Source organism: Carex rostrata, chromosome 1, assembly GCF_964058835.1.
Source record: "Carex rostrata chromosome 1, lpCarRost1.2, whole genome shotgun sequence".
In the NCBI taxonomy this organism is placed as follows: domain Eukaryota; kingdom Viridiplantae; phylum Streptophyta; class Magnoliopsida; order Poales; family Cyperaceae; genus Carex; species Carex rostrata.
Window position 1 is genome coordinate 10892319 of NC_135918.1, and position 21721 is coordinate 10914039.

General features: G+C 36.1%; 2 protein-coding genes and 1 long non-coding RNA gene across 6 annotated transcripts; 2 read left to right on the forward strand and 1 right to left on the reverse strand.

Annotated features, from left to right (window-relative positions):
* Nucleotides 1–8156: 8156 nt before the first annotated feature.
* On the reverse strand, nt 8157–8391 carry LOC144547388 (uncharacterized). The gene is made up of 2 exons (XR_013509081.1): nt 8281–8391; nt 8157–8186 (listed from the first exon to the last, which is right to left on the reverse strand). It is a non-coding gene; the product is annotated as an uncharacterized LOC144547388 (long non-coding RNA).
* A 1358-nt stretch (nt 8392–9749) lies between these two features.
* Nucleotides 9750–10678, forward strand: LOC144570794 (uncharacterized). Its single transcript, XM_078320528.1, has 2 exons — nt 9750–9871; nt 9944–10678. The coding sequence occupies exons 1-2, from the start codon at nt 9792–9794 to the stop codon at nt 10320–10322; spliced, it is 459 nt and encodes a 152-aa protein (XP_078176654.1). The 5' UTR covers nt 9750–9791; the 3' UTR covers nt 10323–10678.
* A 4931-nt stretch (nt 10679–15609) lies between these two features.
* LOC144558185 (1-phosphatidylinositol-3-phosphate 5-kinase FAB1A-like) lies at nt 15610–21305 on the forward strand. 4 transcript variants are annotated; one of them, XM_078306958.1, is made up of 9 exons: nt 15610–15741; nt 16822–16917; nt 17014–17046; nt 17420–17851; nt 18120–18264; nt 18672–19019; nt 19255–19863; nt 19963–20297; nt 21042–21305. In XM_078306958.1, exons 3-9 carry the CDS (start codon nt 17030–17032, stop codon nt 21217–21219), a joined length of 2064 nt encoding a protein of 687 aa, XP_078163084.1. In that variant the 5' UTR covers nt 15610–15741; nt 16822–16917; nt 17014–17029; the 3' UTR covers nt 21220–21305. The 4 variants fall into 4 exon arrangements, with proteins under 4 accessions (XP_078163084.1, XP_078163091.1, XP_078163095.1 ...); XM_078306965.1 differs by having other exon boundaries at nt 16822–16895; XM_078306969.1 differs by having other exon boundaries at nt 16822–16895; nt 17025–17046.
* Nucleotides 21306–21721: the final 416 nt, after the last annotated feature.

Here is a 21721-nt window from a genome sequence, read left to right on the forward strand (position 1 = left end):
TTTAATTAAACTTGGAAGACCACAGTGTTTTGAATAAATTTAATTAAACTAGTTAGTTAAGTTTTATGAAAGTTAAACATGATTGGGGATAAATACTTACAAGTATAGGTATAAATATTTGCATGATGAGGTATAAATACTTGTGTGACGATGAGTCCGAAAGTATGTCATTATGAATCTCATTTGAAAGATAAAATTATGTATAATACGTTCGTGGTTTTAGATTCGCAAAATTCCTCATAGATCGTAAAAAATGTGAATGACATTGAAAAAAAAAATCCACCTCTAAAAATGTGTATGGAGGATTATTAAGAGATGGAGGGATAATGGGAGGATGGGAGTGGAGGGATTCATATAATTATTCAATAAAATAAATAAAAGAGCAGCCATATCATATGCGTTGCTCTCGATAATGAAAAATTAGCAGAACAAAATGCATTAAGTCGAGTTATATACTAAAATAAATACCTTTCTCAATATAGATATAAGCAGGTAAAATATAAACAAAAATCAAAATGAGCAAAATCAAAATTATTAATAATATATAGAAAGAATACAGCTTACAAATTAGGAAATAGAGCATAGTTTTCAAATTATTAGGGTCCAAGGTTGTACGAGCAAAATTGGTAAAACTACCTTTATCAATGATTATGTTACAATTTTTGAAATATGTTCTCTCTTTGCTGTTCTATCTCATCCGCCTTTACTTGGCCAGTCATGCTTTGCAACAAGAGCCAGGTAAACCAATTCGTTATCTCGTTCTCAATCATCATCTCCTTATTATTTCTCATGATCATAACCCTCTTGTTTGGACATTGAGGTGCTATGTGACTATCCCAGACACTTTGAAGCACTTCACAAAATCCTCTTTTTTTTTAAAAAAAAACTTTCCTTTTTTTCTTTATTGCAGCAAACTTCCTTTAAAGATTAAAAATACTTTTTCCTTTTTTTTTACAACATAATTTCCTTCCTTCTATTCTCTGTTTTTTTTTTCATTCTTTTGTTAAGAAATAGTGAGATACAAGACTTGATTTGAAATCTAAGCTCTGATACCAAATTATGCAAAGAAATTGAAATAAATCCAAGAAAGTCAGAATCAATTTGATGGAAATCTCAACCCGTCAAATTTGGTTTCAAGAACCAAGGAATAATATATAACTTATCCTTGATCCGTTGAAGATTTTCAGAGTTTCAGTAACCAGGGAGAAGAAGAATACCACAAAGATTGATGTCTCTTTAATAATTTCAAAGTTCCGTCAAGAAAACAAAGAGAAAACCTCTCTCAATTTTTATAAAAATCACTGTCTTATTACAATGGAAGCAGTTGTATTATATAGCATGCTGTCCGAAATTGGAAAAAGAAAACAAAACTTAAAATAACAAAATATAACCAACAGTACTGCTATTTTCATAAGCCCAAACTGAAGCTCATAAGCATAATTAAACAGGGCTTAATATATCTAAACTATTCAATTATAAACATAACAATTAATCTGTAACAGTGGTGTTGCTGCTATCTACGGCTAGAATCAAATTGATAAAGTTTGGTTCCTCTTGTAAGCCCATCTTAAATGGCGAAGCCTTACTTGATAATGTTTTCATTTCAGTTCAAGTGGATTGCACCGATACTTACATTGCTTCCTTGATTTTTTTTTACTCGTAACTGTGTAATTGGTTTGTCTGAAATTTGCAAAAGGTCTGATCTATTTTAGAGCCCATCAGTACAAAATTCAATGGTCTGAATTTGATTAGTTTTTGTATCCATCTTAATAAATAGTAAAAAAATTTCAAAAAATGTAAAATTTGGTCTCCAAACACATTTTATTGTAGAGATCATATCTAATATTTTGATCGACGATTTAGACTTTGAAAATGTAGAAAATAGTTGTGGTAACTTGTTGTAACTCAAAAATTGTTGTAACTTGATCCCTCCTCATATAATATATGCATAAGGGATCAAGTTACCACAACCATTTTCTACATTTTCAAAGTCTAAATCGTCGATCCAAACTGTTAGATGTGATATCTAAAAATGTGCTCGGATACCAAATTTTACATTTTTTGAATTTTTTTTTACTATTTATTAAGATGGGTACAAAATTCAATGGTCTGAATTTGACTAGTTTTTGTACCCATCTTAATAAATAGTAAAAAAATTCCAAAAAATGTAAAACTTGGTCTCCAAGCACATTTTATTGTAGAGATCGCATCTAACGGTTTGGATCGACGATTTGAACTTTGAAAATTTAGAAAATTATTGTGGTAACTTGTTGTAACTTGATTCCTCCTCTATGTATATATAATATGTGTGTGTGTGTGTGTGTGTGTGTGTGTGTATATATATATATATATGAGTTAGGCTGAGGTGCTATGGATAGCATAGTGGCCTCTATGCTACGGCTCAATATTCGAGTTTTCAAAATCCAAACGGTCGATCCGAACCGTTCATCTTATTCTCCATATTAATATCTGCTTGGAGACCAAATTTTACATTTTTCTGAATTTTTTTACTATTTATTAAGTATTTTACAAAATTGTTGATCCAACGGTGGCTGCACAAAACAGTAAAACCGTTGGATTAGCGATTTTCAAAGTGGCTTAATAAATAGTAAAAAAATTCAGAAAATTATAAAATTTGGTCTCCAAGCAGATATTAATATGGAGAATAAGATAAACGGTTCGGATCGACCGTTTGGATTTTGAAAACTTGAATATTGAGCCGTAGCACGGGAGGCCACTATGCTATCCATAGCACCCCAGCCTAACTCTATATATATAATTTGACCTCTGCTAGTAAATTAGCAAGTCTGGACTGATACAGGGATCAAACTATAAAAATGATTACACCAGCATGTAGAGCATTAAAAAATACACAGAATTGACACAAATTTCAATTTATTTGGATTTTTCTACAATTAGTTATGAATTTTCAAAGTTCAGTTTTCGAAAAAACTTAAAAAAATCATAACTTTGGCTAGGAAAGTCAGATTTGCGCGTATGACTACTTTTCGAAAAGGGGGGACGAGACGGATTCGAATATCACCTCGAGGGTCACCTCCGAGCAACCAAAGTATCAGAATTTCAAAAAAAAGTTGTTTAGTGACTCAAAAATTCAGTTTAAGTTTTCGTTCAACTGTAGGCATACAACGATCGGTATTTTGTTTAGTATAATTTAAGTTTTTGTAGTGTAATTATTAATTGTAGAAGTTTTTAGTTTGCATGTAGAGTAATTTAGCTTTTTGTATAATTATATTATATTATATAATTGTAAAAAAACCTAAATTATATGTAATTATATTATATATACATATAAGAGTGAGTCTATGGTACTATGCATATTACGATTTGGCACTGTGCTACGGCTCTATATTTGAGTTTTCAAATCCTAACGGTCGATCCGAACCGTTCATCTTGTTCTCCATATTAATATGTGTTTGGAGACCAAATTTTACATTTTTTGAAATTTTTTTACTATTTTTTTAGATTTATTGAAAATCACTGTTTTTGGATGGTCCAGAATTTTCAGATCAAGTGATTTTCTAAATATCTAAAAAAATAGTAAAAAAATTTCAAAAAATGTAAAATTTGGTCTCCAAACACATATTAATATGGAGAACAAGATGAACGGTTCGGATCGACCGTTAGGATTTGAAAACTCGAATATAGAGCCGTAGCATAGTAACAACCCGTGATATGCATAGTACCATAGACTCACTCTACATATAATATATATATATATATATATATAGAGTTAGGCTGGGGTGCTATGGATAGCATAGTGGTCTCTATGCTACGGCTCAATATTCGAGTTTTCAAAATCCAAACGGTCGATCCGAACCGTTCATCTTATTCTCCATATTAATATCTGCTTGGAGACCAAATTTTACATTTTTCTGAATTTGTTTACTATTTATTAAGTATTTTACAAAATTGTTGATCCAACGGTGGCTGCACAAAACAGTAAAACCGTTGGATTAGCGATTTTCAAAGTGGCTTAATAAATAGTAAAAAAATTCAGAAAATTATAAAATTTGGTCTCCAAGCAGATATTAATATGGAGAATAAGATGAACGGTTCGGATCGACCGTTTGGATTTTGGAAACTCGAATATTGAGCCGTAGCATAGAGGCCACTATGCTATCCATAGCACCCCAGCCTAACTTTATATATATATACACATATACATATACATATACATATACATATATTATAAATATATTATAAAAAAAATGAGTTTATAAAAAAAAACCCAAACTGTCGATATTTTCTTTCTCCAAACCCTATTTATAGTAAACAAAAAAAAACACCCGTGAAATTTTTCCATGGCCGGGATTAAAAATTCTGGACCATGAAAAATATTCACGGCTTGAGTATTTTTAAAAATTCCCTCAAACCTTAGTTATTTTTAATAAAATATTTATAAATTTAGTTATTTTTAAAAAAAAATCAGATTCTAGCCTGTAGGCAAATTACAACCCAAAAAAACCCATCTTCTATTACATACCAGCATCTCTATCTTTCTCCCGTTTTTTTTTAGTTGCCACCCGAATAAATTAGAATTAATTAAATACCATCCGTTAATTCAGAATTAAGATTCCGCCACGAACTCTAACCCAATCTGCGCACGGATCTCAAAGCCGAACTCTTACTGAATATGCGGACCGATCCGCACTTTCCCTAGATACGCGCACCTATCCGCACGCATAACGGGTCCGCACGCCGACCCGTCCGCACCCTGGGTAAAAGTTCTTATTATAAACTGCTATAAATTCATTCAGAAGGCTCCCTTATTCATTCAGAAGGCAGCAACAGAGAGGCAGCAGCATAAGAAGCAAGTATTTTTACAATTTCGTCCTTTTTTTTCAAAAAATTTATATTTTACAGATTTTTTAATTTAGTGTAATTTTTTAATTATTAGGTTTGTCCATTGGTTGTTTCAACCAATTATGATTGGAATTGCTTGTTATTTTGGTGGTGAAATATTACAAGGACCAAATGGAGTTTATTATAGCCACAAAATACCGAAAATGTTCAATATCGACAGAGGTTTTGATTTTAGAGGTATAAATAGGAAAGTGTACCAACAACTCGGTATTGACCACTGTAATTATGAACTGGTAATTTCCACAAGAATCAATATTGGCCAAGGCAACCAAACATGGTTCCAGTAGTTTCCGGTACAAGACGATAGCAGTTAGGGGTTATATGTCGAAATGACAATGAATATGACCACTCCTTTCAAGTTCCTAGAGTTATACGTGGTAGCCAACCCCAGACAAATCCCTAGACAGAACTCCAGACAGAACACCAGACAATTGTTGCAGTTGACTCAGGGTTTGGGGCTCGAGCAATCTGTAGCGGGCCCTAGTAGCGTCCAATCTGATAGGGGTCGATCTCCGATTCCATTCTCGTCCTCTAGCCGAGTCCAATCTATAAGGGACTGATCTGAAACCCCAGAACGGCTTTATTATGCTGACAATACGGACGAGGATCCTGAAGAAAGGGAGGCAGAGGCTAATTGGGATGATAATGGGAACGGTGGGGTATCAGATCACAGTGATGAGGATACTGGTATTCCTGTGCTTGGTGGGCGAAAGTGGCATTTATTGGGTCGTGGGGAAAGACATCTGTTTGAGGAATTTAATGACACATCAGGGTTTGAAGAGGCCGATAGCTCTTTTTTTGCGACATGTGAGGTATGTTTGTTAATTTATATTTAATTGAAATTTAATTTAATTATTAAATTGTTGTTATTAAATTGTTGTTGTTCAATTTTTGTTGTTTCTTTTGTAAATTAAAAGGGAGAAAGACATCAATTGTCTGAGGGGATGACGTATGACAGCAAGGATAAGATGAAAGATACAATTAACCACTGGCACATCAAAGAAAATAGGGAGATAAAAAATACACACAGCGCTACCACCAGGCTGAGGTATAAGTGTGTTAGCGCCCGGTGTAGGTGGGCGTTGGTTGCGAGGGCTACAGGCTTTGGTAATACTTGGGCCATCACGAAGAATGTGGCTAAGCACACATGCCACGCATCAACATCCAGGTTAGATCATGCACAGTTGACGTCTGCTATAGTCGCCAACTGTATAAAATTGTCATTAGAAAAAAATGCTGATATTTCTATCCGGGTAGTCGCTGATTAATATCCGCCCGGCCCGCCCTTTACCCGGTCGGCCCGACACAGTGACGGGCCAGGTAAGGCCGGGCCTAAAGACGGGCCAGGGCAGGCCTGGGCTTCACTCTAAGCCCACGGGCAGCCCGTTGGGCTTATATGTTAATACAAGTATATTGAATTAGGGTTTTAGTTTTAGCCATCCAGTGAGCAGCCGCTCTTCACTCATCACTCTTCAGTCCGAGTCTCTCTCGCTCTCGCCTCTCTGTTCCCTCTCTCTCCGTCTCTTAGGCTTCTATCTCTGTCACCACCTCCGCCACCAGATCGTTGCCTCCGCCACCACAGTTGTGATCTCTCTCCTTCACTCCATCTCTCTCCGCCACCAGATCGTCTCTTTCACTTCTTCGCCACCAGTCCGAGAGGTGATGGCACGAAGGCTTTTCCGGTAATTTCGCCTTAACCCTTTTGTTTTTTCTTGTCTATGTGATGGCACAAAGACTTCAACCTTCTTTTGAACTGTTATTTGATTTGTTGATTTTTGAATTGAATGAAATGTGATTTGTTGATTCTTGAATTGAATGAGCTGATTTAATATGTTAATGCTTCAATGCTTTGAATCGATTAGAATATGAGTATATGCTTGAATGGTGACTGGTATTGGCGTGATACCAGTTTTCTGGTACTTGCTACAGTCCATACCAGTACAGTCCGTACCAGTAGGATGAACAAACTTCCTTTTCAATTTTGTACAAAAGATCTCCAAACTGTCCCTCCCTCTATTGCACTTGCTTTGCTTCAATTAAATGAAAGATAAGGGTAGTTTAAGATTTTTTAGAAAACGTAATTAGTAGAGGAATAAGTGGTGTTTCCCATATTTGACGGCATGCATGATATTTCATGTTTTATGCACCTGATATTTTCACACATTTTCTTTTACTTTTTATTTATTTTTTATTTTCTGGTTTGATTATCCTGACTGGTACTCTTGTCTTGCAATGCAGTACGGTGTCAAAATATTTGTGCTAACATCTTTCAAGGATACATGCTACATAGAAATTCTTCCTAAAGTTGAGAAGTCAAAACGAGGTACAATTATAATATATTCCATGATTTCCATCTTTTCCAACCCCACTTCCAATTAGAAGGAGAAATCCTGTGTTTTAAATTAAGTTTGTGCATTTTATTGCTGTGCAGTGATATTTTTAAGCTTTTGGGCAGAGGTACATTACAACTCGATTTATCCCAAAGGAGGTGAGTAGGTACATTCACTTCCTTGACCTCTTTTTTTTATTATTCTCTTTCTTTTCGGAAAGGTATGATTTTGTGCTTCTTTCCTTCAGGTACGGTGTTAGAATGATTGCTATTAATATTTAATATAGATACTAATGAAGGGTTGCAGTTTTAATTATCATTTTAATGAAGGTTGGCAGTCAATAACTATATGTGTATTTTTTTGCAGGATTTGCGAACTAAGTAGAAGTACCTTGTAACATTCACAGTTGAGTATGATCAGAGGCACAATATAGATAAGGCTGTAAAAAGGTAGAAGTTCCCACCATACTGCTCTGGTAGATCACCCACTCAAAATTATGTTGGCATGCTGTAGTATGCCTACTAAAATTTGTACCAACATTCACAGTTCCGGTTCAATGTATGATAAATCATTTATTTTTTGTAGATGAAATTTGTACCAACGTATTTTATTAATTGGATGTTATTAAAAAATTTGTACCAACATATTTTGGGTATATATAGAGGCAGCTACTATTATGGTATCACTTTATTCTTATTTTTTAGTTTTGATTGTAAGTTTGTATCGAGGCAGCTGTTGTTGTGAGCTGCTGTTTAGAGGCAGCTGCTGATTGTAATTTTGTATATATCTAGGGTAGCTGCTGCCTATTTTTTGCATATATATAGCTGCTGCCTATTTTTGTAAATATGCAACTACTGCCTATTTTTTGCATATATATAGCTGCTGCCTATTTTTGCATATATATAGCTGCTGCCTATTTCTTCTATTTTGTATATATATAGCTGCTGCCTAATACAAAGGTTTAGTTTGTTGCTGTAAAAATTTTATTTGGTTTTTTATGCTGTTCCATAGTTCTGTGTCAGCTGTTAAGGATTCTTTTTCATAGATTATAAATAATAGCTTATACAAAATAGAAGAAATCACTTTATATTAAACTTCCTGTATGAATTAATTATTGCAGATGAGAGCAATAGAAGAAGAGGAAGAGTAGTGGGTTCAATGCTTTGTTATTACCAATGATGTTGAGGTAACTTTTTTCTTTTATGAACTACTAAAACTATACATTTCTTATAATTTGTACAACCGTAAAGTAATTAGCATTTTGTACTATAGCATGACATTGGTATTGGTTGTTGCATTATATGACAAAACAGGTTGGAGCAAGAGAAGTATTAGATGAAGAGCGATTGTTATTTGTGTAATTGTGTTGAATTATGAAAAACTATGTTGTTTGTTATGTTAATTTACATTTCGTTGTTGTTTTGCTATTTTAGACTTATTGTGTAATTCTGCCAGTCTTTCTCTTTTTATTTTGACTTGTTACTTGTTAGCATCATTTCTTTGAGTAATTGCTTATTTGTGTAATTGTTTCGGCTCTGCCTTAGTTGTCTCTAATTTTCTCGTCGTAAAAATTATATTTACAGTTATACTTGTATTTGAAATTAATGCATAGTGCGACAACCAACAGGCTATAATTTATGGAAAAGAAAATAAAAAGCTGGAGAAATTCAGCCTCAAAAAATGAATTGAGCATGGCCGGGCCGGGCCGGATAAGGCAGCCCATGGGCATAGGCAGGCAGGCATGGGCAGGCCTGGGCCTGGAGAAAAAGCCTATGGGCAGGCCGGGCCTAGATTTTCAAGCCCGTCAGACTGGGCCAGGCAGGCGGGCCATTAATTTTTTACGGGCAGGCCAGGCCTGGGCTTGGCAAAATACCCGTGGGCTAGGTCCATTGCTATCCCTAGTCTTACGGGCTGATTGTCCCTTTGTTGGAGGCAATAAAAAGGACAAATCCGGGAACCCAATATAAAATTGTTTCAAAGCCAACCAGTATGGCAGGGTATCATTTTTTCATGAGAGCAGCATGGGCATGGGGACCATGTATTGCCGTAGTCGGTCACCTCAGACCTGTCATCAGTATCGATGCTTGTTTCTTGTCTGGCAGATACAAGGGTAAGCTGTTAATTGTAACCGGATATGATGCAGAGAACCAGTTAATCCCGTTAGCATTTGGATTGGTAGAGAATGAGGATTTTGAGAATTGGAGATGGTTCATGAAGTGGGTGCGGGAGTTTGTAATTGGGCAAAACAGATAGATGTGTGTTGTATCTGACCGACACAAGGGCATAAAATAGGTGTTTATTCAAGATGATTTGGGTTGGTGTGAGGAGAAAGGGGAGTGTGCTCACCGCTACTGCTCTCAACATGTGTTTGAGAATTTTGGAAAGCACATTAAGGATAAGGTTGCTTCCACTTTTTTCAAGGTTATGGTTAAAAAAAAAAAGAGAAGAAGATTGCAAGAAGGACTTGATTCAATTGGGAGGTGAAATCATGCTTGGTTGGCTTATTTGGATATATGTGGCAAATATAATGAAAATGACGATGAAGAATTGCCTAAGCCATGGAAGGTGTATCAAGCTATGGATGATGGATCTCGTTGGGGAATAATGACTAGCAACGGTTCTAAATCGCTCAACAATGTCTTCAGAACTTCTCGCAGGTTTGTATTCTATAATCCTCATATTTTTTATTATCATTTTCTTCATTTAATTATAATTTTTAATTCTCGTAGGTTACCAGTTGCCGCAATCATTGAGGAGACGTTCTACAAGTGTGTCAATTGGTTTGTTGAAAGAAGAGAGAATGCTGTGGAGTTGCAAGCAGCAGGTCAGCTTTTTTCCATTCGCGTACATAAGAAGCTGAATAAGTACACTGAGAAGGTTAAAAAAATGTCAGCGCTTGCATTCGGCCATCATGGAGAATTTATGGTGACCTCACATGGCGAAAATATTAATTTTGACATGGAGAATGGCAGATGGGTGCACACGTCTAGTGACTGCAGGTACAAGGTAATTGTGAAGAACGACCATGAGGTGGAATGTCTGTGCCAGAAGCCTAAGATGGTCGGAATATCATGTGTTCATGTAATGGCGGTGTGTCGTTTAAGGTAAAATTATGTTATATTTAATTTGAAACTTGATATTAGGGACGGCATTACTTACTAATGTGTTAACATTATAGGAACTTGGATCCAAATAACTTCGTCAATTACTATTACAACATTCAAACACTCATCGACACATGGAGTGGTGAATTTCATATGTATGACAATCAATGTGATTGGCCGGCACACGAAGGAGATGTCTTAGTTCCAGAGCAGCGGATGGTGAAGTTGGGTAGGAGACGGCACAACCGCATCCAAATGTGGATGGATGTATTGGAAGGACGACGAAGGGGTCACCAAACAAGCAGAGAAACTCTCGAAAGGAATGCGAGAAGAAGAAGGGATGCGAGAGGAAATACTCAATAAGGTAATTTAAAAAAAAAGTTGGAATAATAATTTGGATCGTTAAAAAAAAAATGTTTGTTTAACATGTACGTTTTCTCAATGCAGTTTCATCGTTCAAGAGGTGGTAGAACTTATATTGAAACAAAACCTTTTATTGTAGAACAACTTATGTCTATGACAACTTATGTGTATTTTATGTATTTTGTTTTGTATTATATGACAACTTATGTTATGTATTTTATTTTGTATTGTAGGACAACTTATGTTATGTATTTTGTTTTGTATTGTAGGACAACTTATGTGTATTTTATGTATTTTAATTTTTATTGTGAATGATGTACTCATGTTTTGTTTGAAGTCGGTAGTGTTTATGGCAGACGTAAATAAAAGACAAACATAAACCAAATAAAAGTCAGAATAAGTGAAACTAACAAAATAACAGTTTGAATATGTTACGTTACGAAATTTTAACAATTAATTTTTAATGATTTAAAGGCAAGAATAAAAAAAAATTGTGCTAACAAAATGGAAATTAAAACCTTAATTAAGGTTCCTCTAATTAAGTAAGTTAAGTGTGAATCGAAACCGCGTCGAAATTTCGAGAATTTGAGACTTTATAGGCTCAGTGCGTCCGCACTGGTGGTGAGTGCGGGTGACTGACCCGCATTGACTTCTGTTTTCATTAAATTTCCTTTGAAATTTCTGTGAGTGCGGGTGAGGCCACCCGCACTGCTGGTGGGTGCGTCCGCACTCATGAAGTTTCTGTGTTGAACTGAAATTCCTAAAATTGGCTAAGTACTGAGTGCGGGTGGGTGCGTCCGCATTACGCTCGGACTTTTTCTGAAATTCTGTCAAAAATCTACTAAGTTCTGACTGCGGGTGAAGTGACCCGCACTGCGGGTGATTTCTGTGTTAAATTTCATTCTGAAAACTGACTAAGTGCCGAGTGCGGGTGAAGTGACCCGCACTGCGGGTGGAGGACCCGCACCGACACCGATTCTTCTTCTGGAAAGCGCTGGAAAGTGCTGAGTGCGTCCGCACTCAGGTCCAGTGCGGGTGAGTGATCCGCACTGGATGAATCTGAGGGCTTATTTGCATAAATCCTTTGCTCTCTCTCTCTCCCACTTCATTCATTTCCCCATTTTAAGTGAAATTTCACCCGAGAGAGAGAAAAAGAGCGAGAGAGTTTCCCGTTCCCTTCAAACCCCCGATTATTGCGAGAAATCAAAACTGGAACCGAGTAACCGAGTAATTCGAGATTTGTGTTCGAATTGCTCGAGGATTAGTTCCTCTACACTCCTTGCTTGTTTATTTGTCAATCTTTTTTCCGATTCCCTTCCGATTTGTGGATTTTGATTTCTAGGGTTTCGTGCCAAAACCCAAATCGAGTATAATTGCAAATTGACCAGTTTAATCCAACTGATTAGACTTATAATCGGTAAGGTTACCTTTTGATCTTGAATTTTTAGAACGTTTAACGGTTAATTTGAGGTTTTGACCAAATTAGGGTTTAACCAATCGGTAAATTGAATTGACCCGAGAACCAAAGTAGGGAAATGGTGAATGAATGGTTACATAATTGGAACTGTGTAGGGTTTAGAGGACCCAGAAGTAAATGTTGTGAATTCTAAAGGTTTTAAGTAAGAAATAAGGAATCGAATGAATTGGTACCAAAGGATAAGAGGTTAATTAAGGGTAAGCCTAATATGACTCAAGTAAACATCCCACTCGTGAACCAATGCTAAACCAGTATACGTGTAAAATAGGTGTAGGCTCGGTCGAGCAAGAATTAGCGAGACAGTTCGAGACGCCCGATCCGTAATTAAGCGGTACGCTCGTCATAATAAGGTGCGGGATTCTTGGACTTGCTTGATACTTTATTTTCAGGAATTAAACTGTGTATTCGTTTGTCATGTTGAATATCATTGATTGCATCATTGAATTGTGTAAAGCATTTGCATAGCCCAATCAAATTAAACTCGAATTGATATGACTTGAGTGATTTGCATGCTGGTATGGTTGTAGGTTGTGTCGATCTATTATGATCTGATTTGATTGAACGTCACCACGATTTGATATGTATGTCAATGGATTTACGAAGTTAAGCACTTGGATCCAATGAATTTACAAAGTCGGGCTGTATGCTGGCTTTGATTCCCAGGATCCTAATGGCCTTAGGTGAACGACCCTCGATATTTCCCAGTACCGGTTGGGACGAGGGAGGGTGATTATGTTATGATGTGTGATTTGGAATCGTGGGTGACTAGTGTGTAACGTCTATGGATCGGTGGCATTCTCCTACGTATTAATGCATTTGGAAGGTCAATTGAATATTGCGAATATTGGAAACGACATCTCAAGAGAATTTTCTTTATGTGACTTGAACCAGACCTTAATAACTGTTAAGCCAAGCAATTGCAGATGGGTGTCAGATAAAGGGTCCAGCTCGGTTGGCCATCTGTAGGTGTCAGTAACCCTACAGCTGTGGGTTTGATAAAGGGTCCAGCTCGAAAGAACATCTGTAATTGCTACAAGCCCTAATGAGCCGAGTTAAGCCATAATATGTGTTGTGTTTGAAATTCATCTTGGAAATTTCGTAAACTGTGATTCATCTGCTTAATTGTTGTCGAGCATTGGCATTCTGTTATTTATGAATATATATCTGTTTGAACTGTTGTGGTTTGGGTTTCATTGTTGAATATAGAGTTTGATTGCAAGTCCAATAATCTAAACTGTGGCAAATTTCGCACTGGGAATTTATTCTCATCCCCACCCTTCGGGTTATATTACAGGTACTGGTGTGACTGATTCCGGAGAGGCACGCGAGTAGTAGGCCCTAGTAGCTTACCATTACATGACCCTAGATTCGTTTTGTTGTATAGATTTAGGGTAGGCCTCATGGTTAGTATCCGGATGAGATACTTTTGTTGTATTATATTCTGACCAGACTGTGTACTCTGATTATATATTTAGAAACTTCCTTTGTATTACTTGTGGTTGTGATTGAATTGTGAGTAGCCTTGTAAGCATACACGGCGTTGTATGCTTACGGCGGGGGACTGTTGCGACCCGTGGCCGCGGGGTGTGACAGAATAACAAACCAGCAAGAAAACAACTCCATGATGTAAGCCCTTGTCCACCGATCAATCATCTCCAAAGGTGCATTTTCTCGCAATTTCCCTCTATAAGAACGATTTAATTTTTAGTACAGAGTATGAAAACTACAATCAAATAATTACTATTAAAAATAAAGCTTACTTGAATGTCGTACGCAAATAAGGAATACTAATATCATTCTTCGATAGACCCTTCGACCTCTTGAGGGTCCTTTCCTTCATCAGATTTGGGCCCAACAGGTCTTCAACTAACTGTGTGAAGTCCCCGTACTCCACACCCGTCACAGCCCGTCCAGTAATAGGCAGTCCCCATAGACAACTCACATCCTGGAAAGACACCGTAATCTCTCCAATAGGCAGGTGGAATGTGTGTGTCTCCGGCCGCCACCTTTCGACCAACGCAGATAGAAGCGCGACATCTGCAACAATGGGTGTCAACTGTGAGACATGCCACAGACCCAAACTCTTTAATGCGAGAGCGTATCGATTATCGTAGAGGATATTCATCTGATTGTTCCGCGTCGTCATCAAGGTATGAGTCTGCATTCAATTTCATAACAAACAAACATATAACTTATCTATTTTATCAAAATGAAAATTTAAATTATTTTCTCAAAACGTAAACTTACATATGAGTTTATGATCTTGTACTCCTCGAATTTATACCAGCAAAGAGGGTTGATACTCTCTTTCATCATATTTGGAAATATGGTACGAGCCAATGATAAATCCAACTGTAAATCATCTTGCGTACGGTTTTCATTGCTAGCGCTGGTTGACGCCATACTAACATCAATTTTTCAGAAAAATTATACAATCTACGGTAATTCAAAAAAATAAATTTCTGATTTGGTGCATTTCTACTCAATTTTGATATATTACAATTTTTGGACACTAGTCTAACTATTTAATTTAAATTGGTGCATTTCTAAATTGGTCTAAATACAATAATTGGTCTAAGTTCTAAATTAGTCTAAATTATAAATTAATTCATTTCTAAATTGGTCTAAATAAAATAAATGGTCTAAGTTGGACAATTCTAAATTTGTACATTTCTAAATTCTAAATCATAAATACAATTCTATTATAAATTGATCTGAATACACAAATATTACAATATACTACTATTTTGGTACCCTAAACCCTAAACCCAACTAAACTACTAAATAAAACAATTAAATTAAAAACTTTAACTAAAATAAATAAATAAATAAAAAACCTGTTTTAGGGGCTCTGTTTTGCGCTGAGAGAGAGGGGACCAGCTGGGATGGTAACAATGACACACCCAGCGGCTTATATTCAAATTATAACACGAACTCTAACCCAGGGTGCGGACGGGTCGGCGTGCGGACCCGTTACGTGTGCGAATGGGTGCGCGTATCCAGGGAGAGTGCGGATCGGTCCGCAGATCCAGTATGAGTTCGACTTTGAGATCTGTGCGAGGATTGGGTTAGAGTTCGTGGCGGAATCTTAATTCCGAATTAACGGATGGTATTTAATTTATTCTGATTTATTCGGATGGCAACTAAAAAAACGGATCTTTCTCTATCTTTATCAGCCAATAAATTTAATGAAGGACAAAACAATCTTTTAATTGTTTATTAATATTAATTGTAAATTTTAAATGTTTAAATTAAGAGATGGGAACATAACTAAATTGTAAATTTGATTGGAAAAAAATCTAAAAGGAGAATTTTGATGGGATATATATATAAATTTCTCAAAATTCTAAATTTTTAAATGCTATTTTATATTTATATTTATATTTATATTTGAAATTAGGCCGTAGCCCATTTGCATTAAGCTATTTATTCAAACAAAGACTAACGGAGAAGAAAAGTAAAAGTTAGAACAAGCACCTCTAATTTCTCTGTTGCTCTTGCGTTCATTTTCTCGGAAGACAAACAAAATTGTTAATAGATCCAGCGAAGAAAGAGCAGTTTCGTGTAATCCACGCCTTTTCAGGTTAGCAATTGCCTCTACTCTTCACCTCAAATTAATTAATTTCATCTGAACATTTGGAGACCAAGCCTTTTCTTTCTTTCTTTCTTTTTTTGAGATATATTAATACCCAGCTCTTTGTGTCAAAGATTAAAATAACGGGGAAAACCTCGAATTCTACAAGTAATTCAATGTTTGTAACTGAAATTTTTGTACGAGGTCTTAATTTCATAGGTTTGAGCAAGCACTCTGTTCTTATATATTCTGATCTCCAAACGACACAATTAATTTATTTGACTTCTTTTAAGCTTGGAGAAACAAAAAAAATACAAAAGTAAAAATCTAATGGAAGTTGGCTTGACTTCTAATTTATTTGTTTTCTTTAATAAATATATGGTATATTTTCTCTATGAGAGAAATATTTATTTTCTTTAATGAACAAATTCAATGTCTAAAAACTATTGAAGTTCTCTTTGATGTCAAATTTATAGTTTAAATGATGTTTAATCAATATAATTTTCACTTTGATCGTTTTCTGTAATTATTAAATCATCAATATGTACTAAAACGATTGCGGTTGTAATTTTCATCAATTTTACTAGCATAGATGAGTCGGTCAAATTTTTTTATAAAACCGAACTTTACTAGTGCATGGCTTAGTTTTGTATGCCAAACGCAGATTATTATTTTAGGCCATGATTGGTTTGTGCAATTTACATGCCAAGATTTTGTTATATTCATTTTATTTTGTGGCTAGCTAGTTTTTATTCATGTTTATTGGTCATAGGTTTGATTACATTTTTTTTAATATTTTGAAAAAAATAAAAGTTTTATAATTATATGGCTCAGGAATAGTATATGACTGAGTTACAAATCATATTCTTTCTTTGTTACAAATTAAGCCAAAATATTATGAGTTAGTTTTCTGCATGGTACAGTTTGCCAAAAGAATTATGTGCATTTATAGGTATCTTTACCATATTTGGTCAATTCCCAAAATGGTATTTATGATAACTTGAGGACTGAGGTTAGTAGACTTCAAAAATATTACAATTGTTTATTCCATTATAGTATAATTTAAAGATATTTTTGGCTATTTTCCAGGTATTATACCAGGGGTCTCATAATAATACACCTCCAGAGTCCGACCATACATACTGAATCTGTTATATGTACAGGTGCACATTTATCCACTTACTGGTACAAATCCTATCATAGAACACTGTATATGATATTATAAAAGGTTGTACTTTAAATTGCAAATCCATCCATTTATTAATTATGTGTTCTTTTTAGGTGATCCCCAGCTAATATGAATCCACCTGTCAGGTACTTTCAATTTGTTTTGTTTATTTTTGGTTTGTTTTGTCCTTAATATGTTTGTGTTGTGTAGGAAATAAAACAGAAGTTATATTAAGGCCAGGTTTATAGATTTATTTACACCAAAAATAGGCACAGCGCAAGTCTTTGCAGGCCATGGACCATATTTGTTGATTATATAATGCATGCATTAATTCATTTATTATTTTATATATTCATTTCAAACATTGCTGGCTGCATTTTATTTGACAAGACATCTAAATAGATATGTGATGCATGTAACCCATGATTAAATGAAGAGTAAATTGTATTGCCAGATTTACCCTTCTAGAAGTTCTATGAAGGTGTTAGTAAATTACTAAAATGCCCCTGTACTGATTAGGGACGAAGAGACCCATGATCTGGCAGTCAGAAACAGCTTGCGTTATGAAAATGGAACTGAACATATCCACATTGGTGAAGAACCTGGTGGAACTAGTGGAAGGACCAGTCCTCCCATCGTATCAAATGTTAGTATCAACCCGTCGATTCTGGTACCTCCCGATCCAGCTGTCAGAGAAGAAAAATTTGGTGAGAGACAGGTGGCGATGATGGAGGCGATAAATGGACAGTTCAAGCTGCTCATGAGGCGTTTCCTTGAGGTTGAGGGTATTCAATTAATTTCAAGTGAAGGTGACAGTTGGCTTGATGTGGTTACCAACATTTCATGGGAAGCGGCTGAACTTATAAGACCAGAACCTAGTGAAGGAAAGGAGATGGACCCTTTGTCATATGTTAAGGTCAAATGTGTTGCTAGTGGTACCCCTAGGCAGAGGTGCTGTCACTTTTTTTTTTCCTTTTTTTTCTGTAGTTTTGTATTGAATATATAAGCACCTGTGAATAGTATGAAAATAGAAAGAAAAGTATCTCAGTATTGTGTGGATTTACAATGTAGCTTTAGTTGTAAATGTTCTTTGGCTTATCTCTTAACCTAACTAAAAGATCTAGTATTTTTGGAAAGTCAAGGTATTTTTCATGATCTAGTATCTTATCTGTCTGATTTTATTTTCATATGTATTATTTTTGTTAATTTGGAATTGTAGTGTGGTGATCAAAGGTTTAGCATTCAAGAAGAACATATCTCACAAGCACATGCCGAGCAGCTTTAAGAACCCTAAGCTTCTACTCCTCAAGGGAGTTTTGGGTCACTCTGACTCTGGTTTATCTTCATTTGATGCCTTGGGAGAGGTACTTGCTTTTGTATTCTTCAATTAATTGACTTTTTTTAGTTCCTCCTTTCTCATGAAATGGTTTTGATTCGTCCATGAACTGCGTACCAACATTTGAACAACAACAAAGCCTTTAGTCCCCAAACAAGTTTGGGTAGGCTAGAAATGAATCTCAACCGGAGTCACAAGTCAAGGTATATGAGATAGCACCAAGTTGGGGTAGGTTTGAAAAGAACAGGAATTTTCAATTTCTAGTGAAACTTCTAAATATTGAGATAGCACTTTTGGGTGTTCCCTAAAAACATTTATGCTCTCTTGGAAGGTAAGTTAACCATACTGTGTTTGTTCTTGTGTTGGTTTAGTCAGGCTTTTGTGTTGGGTTAGGGAGGTGTAATTTTCAAATCCTGTCTCCTTTAATGTAATCAGGAGAATGATCATTTGCAAAAATTAATCATGCAAACGGTGGAGATATGCCAACCAAATTTGATATTGGTTGAGAAAACCGTGTCACGTGACATTCAAGAGCTCCTTCGGAAAAGAGGTATCTCGATTGTGCTCGACATGAAGCTCAACCGCCTGGAGAGAATTTCTTGGTGCACTGGTTCAAATGTCATATCCTTCTCTGATGTGTTGAAGGATCCCAGATTAAAGTTTTGTAAGTCATTCCACATAGAGAGGTTTGTGGAGGAGCACAATAGTGTGGGCGAAGGAGGAAAAAAACCAGCTAAGACCTTGATGTTCTTGGAGGGGTTCCCGAGACCGCTTGGGTGCACGGTTAGTGAACCGGTTGCATCTATTTACTACCTTGCTTTGACTTTTGGTTTTTATTTGTTTATTTCCTAATTTCCTCTGCTTAACTCTATCAATTGTTCAAGGAATTGGTTTTGGTATGAAGTATGTATCATTTACTGTTTGTAATAATGCATGTTCACATTTAAGATCTACATTTTGTAATAACAACACTTCTTATTGATATTGGCTAAGCTTACCCGTCTTTATTATTTTATAGATACTTCTAAGAGGAGCTAATAGTGAAGAACTGAAGAAGGTGAAGCACATGCTTCAATACACTGTCGTTGCCGCTTACCACCTTATCCTAGAAACTTCATTTTTCCAAGACCAAAGGGTGTTTTTAAATGACAAAATTGTCCCCCAAGTGGAGTCTTCAGCAGTCCCTCACCTCCCATCCCTCTCTAATGGACACACACAATATAATCCAAAGCCTTCACAAAATGCCAAAGAACTCTCATTACTACCTGGTTTTAACCGCATGAACGGTTCTTCAAACATGGATTTGTATTATACTAGCGCTGATTCAGCTGCAGAGTTCTCTACTCGTGAAAGATCAACTGATACTGACAAAGAAGTTGCTGCCTGTAAAGTTTGTGAGAAAGAAGGGCCTGTCAGCTCTGCTGAATATGGAGGACATGACAGTGGAAGTTCTGTAAATAAAGAGAAAATGGATGGCAATGACTCGGAGTCAATATTGGTTCTGACGACAAGTCAGTGCATCCCGAAACAGTCAATGTGTGAGCAGAGCAGGTACTACCGAATAAAATACTATGGTAATTGCGACATCTCCATGGGACGGTATCTGCAATATCTGTTGCATAGTCCGGTTTGTTTTCTAACCTCCATATGATTGTTTCATGATAAATAATTTCAACAACTCATTTGGTAAACATGATTCCAATTTAGTGCATTCTTTCTGTGACAGGGGTACTGTTGCTCTTCATGTGACGAGCCTCCAGAAGCGCATGAATACTCATACACTCACCAGAATGGGAATCTGACAGTATTTGTTAGGCAGCTCCATCCAGATCACCATTTGTCAGGGGAAAGCAAGGGGAATATATGGATGTGGTCTCACTGTCTCAAATGTGAGGGCGAAACGGGAATTCCCATGGCAACCCCGAGGGTTGTCATGTCCACATCAGCACGTAGTCTTTCATTTGGGAAATTCCTGGAGCTTAGTTTTTCCAGCCAGTCTACAGCCAGAAGACTTTCTAAGTGCGGCCATTTACTGCATCAAGATTGTTTGAGGTTCTTTGGGTATGTTTCACTTGTACTATAATTTCTTCTTTTCTTGTCTTTTTTAGAAAGTTCCCAAGAGTAGGGGTGTTCATTGGGTGGGTTCAGTTAAAACCGAATTAAAATAGTCAAACCAAATTTTATCCGGTTTTCAAAAGTATAACCGAACCAACCGAATTAAACTTGTCAACCGAAAACAACCGAACCAAAATATGTAGATGTTCTAAAATATTCAAACCAAAAAAATTCTTCATTTTACGTCCAAAAACCGAAGCATGAAGTTGAACCATATAGAGGTTGGACGGTTCGGTCTTTTCGGTTTTGAAAAAATCTAAACCAAACCAAATATAAAAATCCAAAGTAATTAAAAACCGAACCGACCCATTTAAACCGAAAAACCGAACCATTTAATCCAAACTTTTTCGGTTCAGTTGAAAACCAAATAAACCGAACCCAATGAACACCCCTACCCGAGAGGCCTCCATTTTTATATAACATGCTGGGTTGTATGCAAAAGACGCATATTTCAAGTATGTGTAAATTACCTTGTTATTGCAAAAGCATGTTGGGCATATATTCCCAATAAGTCAACAAAGCTTTTGATGTTTTCTCTTTGTGTCATCTGTTACTGATCCTGATGTTCTGTTATTAATTAGCAATTAATCTTATTTGGGTGATCAACGTGAAAATTGCAGACATCTCTGTTTATGAGTGGATGTGCTAAAAAATTGAATACCGTATTTCTGTTTATTTTTATAATTTCAGATGGGGATCGAAGGTCGCCGTGTTTTGGTACACCCCTGTGGAGGTATTCACTGCTTTCAAGCAACCAACAGTTTTTGAATTTAATAATCCCAACAGAGGGGGATGGCTTGAGGATGAATTTAGAAAGGTCCGTAATAGTCTGAAGTGTTTGCTTGCTTGTTTGGGTTCTCCTTTCTGAGTTTTTTTTTTTCCAGTAAAGTCAGTGATGGTTTGACAGAGGCTGGACTCTCCTCTCTCTTTTTTTTTTTTTTTTTTTTTTTTGAAATGATGGCAGTAGCTGCCATACAATTATATTTAAATTAAGCAAAGTGTTACAATTACATTTCTCTCCATTCATCACATCAATTCTACCCTAACCTACAGAAATAATTCTGTCATCCATCTACCTCATAGACCGTTAAACCAAAATAAAGTAGAATTAAAAGGACACAAAAAAACACCAGAACCAAAACCATCCCGGAGCTAGTCTGACTAATCAGGGTCCTGTAGCAGGTTTGTACCCATCATCCTGCGCACTCCTCTGTTGCAAAACTTCAACCACAACCTTGCATCCATCATGATTCTATCCGCTAAAATCCTTGATGTCGTTTGATGACCAGAAAAAATCTTTTCATTTCTTCTCTTCCATATCGACCAGCATGTACATGCAAAGAAAGATCCCCATTCCTTTGCTATTCGGC